The 11,872-nt window shown below is 40.2% G+C and overlaps 1 protein-coding gene and 1 long non-coding RNA gene across 2 annotated transcripts in view; both read right to left on the bottom strand.

The window, feature by feature from the left end:
* Positions 1 to 783: 783 nt before the first annotated feature.
* On the bottom strand, positions 784 to 2,324 carry LOC148052295 (uncharacterized). The gene is made up of 3 exons (XR_015699314.1): positions 2,191 to 2,324; positions 1,573 to 1,633; positions 784 to 1,211 (listed from the first exon to the last, which is right to left on the bottom strand). It is a non-coding gene; the product is annotated as an uncharacterized LOC148052295 (long non-coding RNA).
* A 2,714-nt stretch (positions 2,325 to 5,038) lies between these two features.
* Positions 5,039 to 11,872, bottom strand: part of COL3A1 (collagen type III alpha 1 chain) — a 53,565-nt gene continuing 46,731 nt past the window's right edge. The window contains exons 44-51 of the mRNA XM_087733064.1: positions 11,223 to 11,276; positions 11,017 to 11,124; positions 9,699 to 9,752; positions 9,368 to 9,475; positions 8,434 to 8,713; positions 7,748 to 7,935; positions 7,314 to 7,556; positions 5,039 to 6,225 (exon numbers count right to left, since the gene is read on the bottom strand). Of these exons, the coding sequence (XP_087589190.1) occupies positions 6,079 to 6,225; positions 7,314 to 7,556; positions 7,748 to 7,935; positions 8,434 to 8,713; positions 9,368 to 9,475; positions 9,699 to 9,752; positions 11,017 to 11,124; positions 11,223 to 11,276 (1,182 nt within the window). The 3' untranslated portion in view covers positions 5,039 to 6,078. The remainder of the gene's footprint in view (positions 6,226 to 7,313; positions 7,557 to 7,747; positions 7,936 to 8,433; positions 8,714 to 9,367; positions 9,476 to 9,698; positions 9,753 to 11,016; positions 11,125 to 11,222; positions 11,277 to 11,872) is intronic.

The raw sequence follows: 11,872 nt of genomic DNA, 5'->3' as shown, positions 1-11,872 counted from the left end.
TCCCCGAGTTCTCTCTGATGTTGTGTATCTATTGTGCTATGAGCATTATATGTTTGATCATTTGTTGGCAGAAGGTCTGGAAAGGTATTAAGGTATCAGGCAACACCAGTTCGAGCCAGATGCTAGAAGAGTCAATTTTTCCCTCCATCCCCCACACGTTAATTTCCTGCACATTTTTATTTCCTTGCTGTTAGAGTAAGAAACCATCTTTCTATAAGCTCTGGCTTAAGGTTTCTCTAAATAGTATTTCATAATCATTATGATCTGTTGTGTTCTCCAGATCAGAGAATGGTGCACTACCAAAAGTTTCTACAGCAAAATTAGTTCCTCAATTGAGGAATGACTATCCATGCTCCAGAGAAGACTGCAGCCTTATCTAGGAGTGTTTGTACAGGAAAAAACCCATGCAAGTTCATGTCTGACAAAGCATCACAGAATTGCTTTTTGGCCTGAGTCAACCGAGTGAAAAATCTGGTACAAACCCAACCAATTATAACAAGAACATTATTACAATTCTAGACACTTCAGCAAAAATATTTTCACATGTTTGGTAGGGAGCAATCTTCCCTGCGACAAAGAAACATGACGTTGACAGAAGATTGTGACAATTGTAGGAGCTGCCATTTTAATTTAGGAGCCTCTGCTGTGTGATTCCATGCAAAAATCAGAGTATCAAAAGCATTTCCCAAAAATGCCATATCCACTCAGCCATTTCCCAACAGGAATCTTAATCTCTGCTTCGCAGATGCTACCAAACTGAAAGGAGGAATGAGTAGACTTTTCCAGGTATCTTGGAGTTACTATAGCAAAGGCAGTAAAGCTGAAATATGCGCTATGATAGGAACGTTCATAAAACCGCACATCTCCGCTGCCTCCCAGAGCGATCTTTTAATGTCTGTGTTCTCAGTGGATGTGGACATGGATCCAGCGTGGATTCAGCAACAAAACTTAAGTTTTGACCCTTAATCCAGAGATGTCCGTGGTATACTGAAAGGTGGTCATGTGGTTTCTCTCATGAACGTCCTCTGGCAGAGAGAAATTTTGGGTAGGCATAGCTTTGCCAGGGACAGCTTATGGCAGAAAAAGAAAAGATGATGACCAGTAGCCTTCTTGGAAGGAGATATCACAAACAGGAGAGGCTGCTGTGATAGGAAAGTAGCAGTATGGGTTACAGGCAGTGCTTCCAGAAGGCATCCTCGAGGCTGAAGCTACTGCAAGACAAAGAACAGCTGGGAAGACAAGACCACCAGGATTTTGTTCTGGTGGACTTCATTCATCCTGGAACAGCAGTCCCTCAGTGTTGGGTGAGCTATGTCTTGCCTCCTCCCAGTAAACGGATAAGCAGAAACACAGTAAGCACCTCTTCGTCTCCCAAATCCTAAAGCCTCCTGCAAAGTATCTTTCTCTTCTAATACTTTAAATCTAGGTTTCTACAGCTTTTCTTTAAGAGCATAACAAGATATGATCAAGGACATCTGATTACAAGCACATGTTGAATTAAAATGCTAAATCATAACGAAAGTATTTCATACATTACTGTAGTTTTTGTGCAACAAGTACCTCATTACTCACATTTCCAGAAGAGAGGCACTTCATTTAAAAAAATCAGAGCCTGCCAGACCTGACTTCTTTCCTAGTGACAAGAAATGGATATGATTTTTTGAAAGAGCAAGTAAGGTTTCAGTCTTGGTTGAAATGGGTATGTTATCTGTAATAACAAATATATTCTAATTTTGGTGACTGCAAGGAAGCTGTATTACCATCATAAATAATAACCAGACCTCCAAAATAACACATTTCCCAGCTTATATAAATAACGTGTAGCTGACAAGGAACACTAGAAATGAGATTTCTCTACTAAAGCTATGAGGACAGCCATAGCACAGCAAAGCGTGTGTTGGGAAGATCATTACCCTTCATGAATTCAAAATTCTTGTAGGCAGCTCTTCCTCCAAGTTACTGCCTGCAGGTAGAGGCTTAAGACTGCTTAGCTGATGTCACAACAAAGTGAAGGCTACAAATTCCCCTGCTGCTTATTTAAATGTCTAGCTTCCTTTTTTTAGCAAGGAAAGTTGTTGATAATTAGCCAGCTTCCAGAAGAAATTCCTAGCAGCTATTCAAATTGAGAAACCATCACAACCCCCTTATAAGCAATTGTTTGCCATAGCCTGGTTCTAGCTGCAAACTTACCACTGAGGGGAAGCGCTGCAGAGACACAAACTCATTGAGCGGCTCACCTCTTGCCAGTAGCTGTCCCTAGGTGATCACCTCCAATGGGGAGACCTGCTGAAGCCAAGCTACTCCTGTAGTGATTTCCCACACTGCACCCACCCAGGATTGTGAAATGGGTGCTTGTGGGGTTTTTAAAGTGGTGCCTGGAGCCACACAGCTGCTAGATATGATGGCCATGGAGAATACCTATTGCCCAAAGGGAGGTAAGGCTGGGTAAGTAAGTGATTCACAGGTGTTTATAAGTTGTTTAAAATTAGGGCCTAATCAGGTCATCAAGTTTTTCTGTTAGAGAGGTTTGCTGGTTTGTTGTTGTGTTCTGGGTTTTTTTTAAACATCATTTCCATAAAGAATGCAGAAAGTAGGTGTTGAAATAGTCCCTGTGCTGCAGACAATAGTCAGGGAATCCATGTTCATCAGAAGAAAAGCTCTGTTGTCCTGCAAAAGAGCTACACCTTCAGGTGATAACCTGCAATTAATTGGAAAGGTGAAGTTCCAAGGAAATATTAAAACCTAGATTAGTGATATCTTAAAGCTGTTGTTATGATCCGGGAAACTCTTTGAAGCAGGGGGTTTTTGTTTTGTTTCTTTTCCTGTTTTCCCCAAAGAGCCACAGTAAGGTGGTGCTATGAAGTGTATGAATATCAACTGGTGTAACATAGGGCTGAAGAAGAAACTGTAGACCAGAATGAGAAATTTCTTATATCAATCTTATTACTGCGTGGGGAACTTCCTTCCTTGCTTGTTCGTGCCTCTCTTTCAACTTCATGCCTCCCTTTCAGCTATGTAGACTACGGTATCATTTTTTTTCTTTTCTCCGATACAACTTCAAATTTATATGCCAAAGGAAGATGCACTTGAATACGTGCCTAGAAATCAACTTATCTTAGAGCTTGAAAGCAGGTGTGGGTGTTTCCATACAGCCTCGAAAGACCTCTGTTAGTTACCTGTGCAAAAGGGGGTTATTCCCAGAAGCACTGTAGTCCATGAACTTGATGTGCTGCTGAGTAATGGTGCTGCTAGCCTGAAAGTGTCAAGTCAGACTTTTTTTTTTTTTGTATTTCCCATGTAAAATAAAAGCAAGAGCCTTTTGCAGGCTGACACAGTAAATCAGAGTAAAAAAAATAGGATTAGAATCTAAATCTTCCAAAGGCTAGCCTTATTTTCTGAGTTAATTCTTGTTTATGAACCTGTTCTCTTTCATATTTCTATTATCTCAAAGACTATTTTATAAAAGTACAGAAGTATCAGAATCATGGTGACCCTCTGAAAAAAAATGAAGGTATTTGGGCCAAGTAAAATATTTTATGGTGGTCTTGGCTATTTCTTTGTGTTTTCTGCAAATGTTCCAGTAATCACTTTTCATTAGTAGAAATTATTAATCAAAGACTTGATGACTATGTTTTCTTTAGAAAAAAAATCCCCCAAACCATTAGTTTTAAGGTTGAGTAATTGCTACCAGTCATTCACTCAGCCACAGTAGTACTGGAGATTGCAGAGGCTATTTTATTTTTTTTTGCGCCGTGTGGCTTAAGAACAGGTTTTTCCAATGCATTTTTTTCCACCAGCCAGCGTTCATACCAGCTGCTTTCCTAAAATTTCAACACCAGTCAAAAGACTTCCTACTATGTAATTTATGTCAGATTAATATTATTACGTACATGTAACTCTCATCTTCCATAACCGGTAGCTAATTTCACCGTAAAATGAGGATGTTTCCCACAAAAGCCAATAGTTTTTATGAATTGTTGGCACTATTCTTTTATGTTGCATTAAGTACGGCCGTGCCTGTGTTGATACTGCATTGTGCTGCTAAGGTCTCCCCAGACCCTCACTGTTCTGCGCATCTGTGATGCCAGAGCAGGGCAGCGTCTTGGCTCGGGCTCAAATCTGGTGAGGTTTCTTAAGAAAACAACATTTCTCTGCCCAGTTTTCCAGCTTGGTCCAATCCAGAAAGTATTCTCAGGGGATGCATGATCCATAATCATCACTGAGAACCTTTAAGAATCTCAATTTTTTTCTCCCAAATGTTTGTTGTCTGACCGTGTTGTAGAGGGTCTTGAATGACCCCGGGCTGTGAAGCAGCACGTGGCGGTGCGGTAATGATGTGGGGGCCGGCTCTGTATCTTCCCTGATGGGAAAGACTGAGTAGCATCTATCAGCATCTACCTCTGGGAGAGGTTTCATGGCCTGGATTCTGGTTTGCGGCTCATTTCCTTCTTTTGGCCTGAAGCTCAGGCACCACCAAACTACTGTGGTAGTTGCACCTCCTCAATTTTTTGCTAAGCTCTGGGGATGACTTAGTTGTGCAGCTCCAATGGCCGTAAAAAAATATCAAGATGCTTAGATTGTCAGGTTCATCAAAGTGCTGGTGCCTCTAGCCTGCACTGTAGGAGACCCTTAGGCCATTTATTTAAGCTGCCATCTGAAGGGACGGCAGCCTATTTATTTAGACTGAGGCAGGTTTTTTTGGGGGGGAGGGAGGATTAAGCTCTTACATTTCCTCCAAACTGATCAGCCTAGGCGCATGGGCGCTGTGTTGGATCGTGCTGTCAGAGCTGAATCCATGCTGATAGTCAGAGAAGCTCACCATGCTCGAAAAAATGAGCCACTGGATGGAGAGGGGTGGAAAAAGTAAGACAGAAAATTTCATAGTATGATGCCATAAACTGCATCCCTTAGGATTACCAAGTTTTCCTTCAAAGCAATGATCTTAGAAAAATCAGTTAAAGTGGTACCAGAGTTGTGTCCTGCCTTATTCGTTTGAAGAAAGAGATACAAATAGTAAAATAAAATTTTAAAAAGTCGGTTTTATGAAACAACAAGGAGTTTTATTAGGATATTTTATTATGTGTCTCTGTAAGGAATAGACCAACGACCGTATGAAAGCTTACAAAGATGGTTAACCTTCAACACTATAAATGTGTTAACGTGACAGAAGTAGTTCACAATTTTGCATCTTTATTGACTTTTACAGAGTGAAGGGAGAAAGTTCTCAACTATTACATGCCAATGACGATCTTTGACAGGAGACATTTACAATTGCTTTAAATCCTTTACCTTTTTTTTTTTTTTTCCCTCTAAGCAAGTCAATAACCCTGACTTGCAGAGTTAGGAGTGAAAAATACATTAGCACCATCATATTAGTCTTTTACACTTCCCTAATTTTAGTGGTCTTGACCAGCAATGACAGGAAAGTAGAGAAGCACCTTTGATAACAGAATACAATCCAACAATAAAATTATGGTGACTACTGCCATTAAGGTATTAAACTCTTAAAATGCACTGGACTTTTATCACAGCTAATCAATACAGAAATAGACAATTTTGTACCAAGTGATTCCACTGAATTGACCAACGGGTCCAATGTGTTTTGATTGATTTGTTTGACTGATTTTTGGTTTGACTCATCAGACACATCCCAGTTTCTGTCCATGTTGAGGTAGTTGAAACAGGGAGGTCTTTCTAGCTTTATGGACTGCATCTTAGAAAGAAGGGTAAACTTTGGTACTGGGAGCAATCAGTGCTTTGTAAATTGGCTAACATTCAACTAATAGAACACAGTGTTGTTTTATTAAGTGTTGAAGTTGTATTATAGCACCACGGAGACATGTTTTGAAGACGGAATTTGGTAACAAAAATAGAGCAAAAAAGCATTTTTACTGTACTTTGTGTAATAGCGAAAAAAATAACCCTTGATATCGAATTGATTTTTTCCCCCAGAAATTTTGTTAATAAATAACTGGGATACAGATGGTCACCTGTACTAGATGACAAGGCTGAAACAAAGGAGCACAGTTGGAGTGTGAATCTGTTTGCTGGGGTTTCGGAAAGAGCAGGATCTTTGATTTATAAGAAGCAGACCGGGCCAACGTCCACGCCAAATTCCTGATCAGGACCACCAATATCTATGGGTGCAATATCAACCACAGGCAACCTCATTGTCTTGCGTGTTCTGTATTCAAAGACTGTTTTACCCCATTCACCAGTGTGTTTCTGTGAAGTTAAAAAGAAAAAAACAAACAAATGAAACACAATATGTTAGAGAAATCAGTGTTGCGCTATGTGAAAGTTATCCCACGGTTTACTGGATTTCATATTTTCCCTTTCCATATTAACGTGTCCCCCAACACCATGAGAACTGGTTGCAGTCTCTGTAGAAACGAACACGTAGATAGACATTCTTAATTTCTGGACCTTTTAGGTGAGGTCCTGTGGGGTTGTAGACCTTGCGGCTCAGAAGGGATGGGATCCCTGATGGACAGTACTCGCTCTGGAGCAGTGCCAGCACCCTGACTTAGGACTGAAATGTGCTCTGCATGCTGGGAGATGTACATTTGGGTGCAAATGGCTACTCTGTTTGGAAAGTGGTTTTGGCCTCAGGAAAAAGTCACAGCAGTAATGAGGTAGCTTTTCATGTTCATGTTAAAGAACTGGTCACAAAGTGGCTGCGAAGTAGATGCATTCATGCATCCTTAAACGGCAGGTCTGCCATGTGTGTCAGTGTTTGTTGTGCTTTTGGGACCTTAAACAGCAGGAGGGAGAAATTGTGGATAGTGTTACGGTGTTCTGTATTTGTTACTGAAAAGGCTGCAGATGCTGAGAGCCCAGCATGCTCATCGATGTTACTGCTCCTCTCCAGTACTTTCTGCTGCAGTGAGCAAGGCACCGTGAAGCAACGTTGCATCTGTGAAGTGACTCTCTTTGCCCCTTCCCATTATAGCACATGGCTTGAATCACCTAGCCTTGACTTTTTTCTATGACTAAGATGACTCCTACTACTCTTAGTTTTAGAGTTGACATGGGATGGATCAAAACATGGTCACTGTGACTTCACTGACTCTGCCTCTAAAGCGAGGAGAAAGCACCTGTAAAGCACAGATTTGAATGGGAGTGCACCTCATTTTCTACAGTTGCTACAGGAGTGACGCTTCTGGTGTACAGAATCTAAATTTCCCCAGTTAGGTGTAACTGTGTCCTTTGCTGACCCAGGTCATGCAAAGCTCTCTCTTCCTTTATTATGGGTCTAGTCCTCTAGAAGGAATTATTTATGAAACTACCCTACTAAAGTCTTGTTTACTTACAGTACAGCCGTCTTCCAGAACAGCATACGTGAACTTGCTGTTTCCTTCAGCCTTGATCTCACTTTCCATAGAGCTCATCAGTTTCAGAGCTTTTTTAACATTTCCACTGGCTTGATCCATGTAGGCAATGCTGTTCTTGCAATGGTAGGTGATGTTCTGGGAGGCACGGCTGGAGAGGATGCGGAGGAAGGCCAGCTGAACTTCCGAGACATCCTCTGGAAGCTCAGGATCTCCATAGCTGAACTGCAGAGTACAACACATAAGCAACAGTTTTTGTTTAATCATGTCTAGGGACAGTCCAAATAGTTATTATTTCACACACTAAAAGTTTAGCTTAGTTTAATTGCAGGATTATTTATTAGTATGTTGTCGTGATGTACATGAGTACAATATGTGTACTACCTTTTGGGCTGTTAACTGTGGTAATTTCTTACCTGGAAGCCTCCATCCATAGATTCTCCAAACCAAACGTGTTTGTTTCCACTGCTTTCACTGGTCCACCAGTTCTTCCTTGGCACAGTGCTGGGGTTAGCACTGATGCATGTCTCGCCAGTTTCCATGTTACAGTATACTTTAATAGCATCCATCTTGCAGCCTTGGTTAGGATCAATCCAGTACTCTCCTAGTGGTTAAAAAAAAAATGTTAAGGGGCTTAATATATTTGGAGAAGAATCTGACTGCATGATGGTGAAGCTTATTTCTATGCCAGATTTCTGAGCCAAATTAGGAAGCATATTAATTTTGACAGAAGAGATGCCACAGAAAATAAGATGATATAAAAATACGTTGAATCATGTGAATACTGTAATATGACTGACATTTGAAGTAAATATCGAACTTATACTTTTCATGTTTGCCTTTCCATAAAATTTTTCAAACAAATGTTCATTTATAAGCATGTAAGGAGTGGAGTTGAAGTCAGTGTATATACTGTGTAAATGCATAGTAAATTAAAATTTAAAATTATTACTACATTTATCATCTTTATCATGACATTTGTTTAAGAAAATCAAATTTTTATAGCAGATCTCTCCATTTAAATACTCAAAGACAATAGCATTCATGAAAAAAAAAACCCTTAAGATCTGCTACCATTGGTGAAAATAAAAACCTAACATACCACTCTTGAGTTCAGGATGGCAGAATTTCAGATCTCTGCAGTTACGAGCTGGATTCTTCCGTGACCCATCAGGACTAATGATGTTTTCAATCTGGTTGTTAATTGATTTCATTGAAGATATGATGTCACCCAGATTGATATCATTTTCTTTTGGCTCATCTCGATATTCATACCCATAGCCCACTGGACCTTTTTCACCAACACCGAGGCCAGCCATACCACCACAACATGGACCAGGAGGACCAGCAGGACCAGGAAGACCAGGCTGGCCTGGTGGACCCTAAAAAAAAATAGTGAACATAGCACTGAGTAGAGATCACAGGTTAAAACTGAAAGTCTGCGTGGGCCCTAATCTTAAAAAATGAGAATTCTCACATAAACATTTAATTTACTTATTCATTAAATAATGGCATTTGCTATGTGTAAACATCTGTTAAACTTTCCAGGCCTTTATTTTCCTAAAATTGGAATTTTCTTTTCCTAATGTTGTCAAGCTGTGACTGCCCTTCTTCTACCTAGGCTTTGAGAAGGAGAAGGAGCCCTTTCCACCAAAATCCAGAGAATAACCATTTCTTGGCTTTTGGAGAAGTGACTATGCCAGTGACGTTTGCAGTGCTGGCCTCTCTAGAGAAGTCTAGGAAATCCGCTTCATAGTGTCCAAGACACAAAGGGCATCTGTGCTTTGAAGTGGAGACCCCGCCTTCCCGTTGTCCACAGAAAAGTCAATGATTATCTGAGACTAACACAACGCCCACTGAACTACAGATGATCTGTATTTTTTTGGATTTAACCTTGATAGCTGGATACCTCCTACCACAAACTCTGTCAATGAAGTACAGGATTTTCTGAGGGAGATATTTAAATGGGAGAGCACCCTACGTTTCATGAATAATCCCTGAAGATTTGTTTGTTTGAGTGTGTACAATTTACTTACTGCAGGGCCGCTGTCACCTCTGTTACCACGAGGGCCAGGAGGACCAATTGGACCTGGATAGCCACTTTTACCATCTTTTCCAGGCGGCCCAGATGGTCCTGGGGGACCCTAGAACAATGTTGAACACAAATAATATGGTCAAAATAGTTTACCAGATAATCTCAAATTCGGAAATACTCGGTGAGAGATTTCAAACATTTCTGTAAGATCTATCAGGTGTCTTTCTTCAGCTGTTGCCTGTTAAGACTGCCAATTAAAAAAATGTTTGTTTTTTTTTTTTAAACAGTCTGAATCTTCCTTCCAGTTACCCTAAGTAAGGAGTTTTTCTTACCCTTGCACCTGAAGCTCCTGGACTTCCAATTGCGCCTTGTGGACCCAGGGGACCCTATGAAGAAAAGGTAAACAAGTCATACACCTCCCAGTACTATTTTGTATCTAGCTGGATGTACCTTAAATAGAGACATTGAAACATCTTTAAGATGATATGAAACACATCCTTATAAAAAGCCTGCATCAGATATGAGACAGAATGGTTGCCATTCTTTAACCAGAAAAAATTATCAAATGCTCCCTATAAGAAAAAATATTAGTGATGCAATATCATCCAAAATGCAAGAAAGCTAACAGCCATCAACGAGCTTTGGATGAGATCTTGTATTCATAAGAATACATAGCTATAGGCTCAAAATGCTGCATACTACCATAAAACCACATCACCAGTAAAGCTATTTAAATAATTTGACAAACACTCAGGTTTTCAAGTGCATTAAAAAAAAATTGCTCTATGTATGCACTACAAAGAACTAAGCTATATGTTTAAAAATGATTAGTCATCTCGCTGTCATAGGGTAAATGAGAATTTATCAGACTTTTTACTCCTGTTATAAGCGAGACAACGGATTATATTGTGTTGTTAAATAGGTTGGTATTGGTGGCATTTATAGTTAACGCTTCCATCTTTTTGCCGTCATTGGTAGCTTAACTAGGTGAATTTTGGTTCCTTGATTCTCACTTGTATCATAAGTGCTATTAATAGTTCTTTCCAATATAAATCCCTCTTAAAATGTTTACTTGTCATAAATACCTAAGGCATGCCTGCCTATTACCCTTCAGTTCTTTTAGCCATTAAGAACTGGTCTAAACGGTCATGCATGTTTACAATTCAGCAGTTTACAGTTTACAATTTCGTGCCTATTTTGCCCTAATATTAATGACTGCAAAAGATGCATGACAGAAGAGAGGTATTTGGATTCTGAGTAGCTTTTTCATGGATTTAGATGTCTGTCTAGCACAGAGTTCTAACAGACAAATATTTCAACACCTATTCTACCTTTTACAATTTAATCCAGAATAGCCTATATAAATGAATGGCAGAAGTGTTTGTTCCAGACAAAGGCAGACATGTAGCTGAAAGGGATTTTAGCAAACCCAGCTTTAGCTCCTAGCAGCTTCCAGTTCTTCATTAACACTTATTTCAGGCTGATTCAGGGAATCTGGACTTTTGAACACGTTTGACAATCAAATTACACAAGTTCTTTATACTTTTTTTTCTTTCCACAGTAAATTAGTTAAGGCTAACTTGTTGCCTGGGACCCAAACCACAGGGACTAAGAACAGCTGTAATTCCCAATCCAATGCAAAATACTCACAGGAGGACCAGGGAGACCGGGGGTACCGGGAAATCCTCTGTGGCCCTTTATGCCAGTGCTGCCTCTTTCACCAGTTTCACCTTTATCACCACGAGGACCTTGAGGACCCTTTAAGAGTAGATTTGCAATAAAAGAAATAAGAAAAATGCCCAAGTAACAGGAAATAGTGAATGTATGATATCACAAATACTTTAAATATGACTTACAGCAGGACCTCGAGCACCAGCAGGACCAGCAGAGCCAGGAGGACCAGGTGGACCCTGTGACACAATAAGAGTAAGATGACATGGATCATTTGGAATTGACTAGACTGCCTTTTTATTTCCAGATAAGCAGTATGTTCAAAGCCAGCAGCTGTTTGGAAAAAAGGGGAAGCTCCGCACACACTATATAATCAGCAGGAGTTTTGGTCAGTTCCTTTTTCTACCAACGTTAGTCTTACTCAGCTGCTTGTAGGCACTGATACATACCACATGCACTAGACCCCTTCTTCATTTTGTGAGGTGCTCAGTGCTCAAGCTGTGCTGGTGTCAGCACTTCTCAGAAATAACTTGAAGACTTCCAAAGTTACTCCCGTAGTTTAAATAAATAACATTGCTTGTGCTGCATGAGCACCAGATGGGATGGAAATTAAGATAGGGCCTGGTGGGATGATGTGCTTTTTGGCATCCTAAAGAGTACGTGGATTTTGAGCTTAATTTATATGCAGCTATCAGGAACATAAACCGGGATGTCTTTCCCCTTGATAGTCTTATAAAAGAGGTCCTCAATGCCAAGAAACTATGACAGTAACAAATGTATGACTCTTCCAGACTTCCACTTTATTACAGCATGAACTGGACTTTGCATAGGGAAG

Source organism: Nipponia nippon, unplaced genomic scaffold, assembly GCF_047370975.1.
Source record: "Nipponia nippon isolate SJK-2023a ecotype South Korea unplaced genomic scaffold, ASM4737097v1 scaffold_5, whole genome shotgun sequence".
Lineage (NCBI taxonomy): Eukaryota > Metazoa > Chordata > Aves > Pelecaniformes > Threskiornithidae > Nipponia > Nipponia nippon.
Note: the sequence above shows the minus strand (reverse complement) of the source record. Positions and strands in the feature narration are given on the sequence as shown.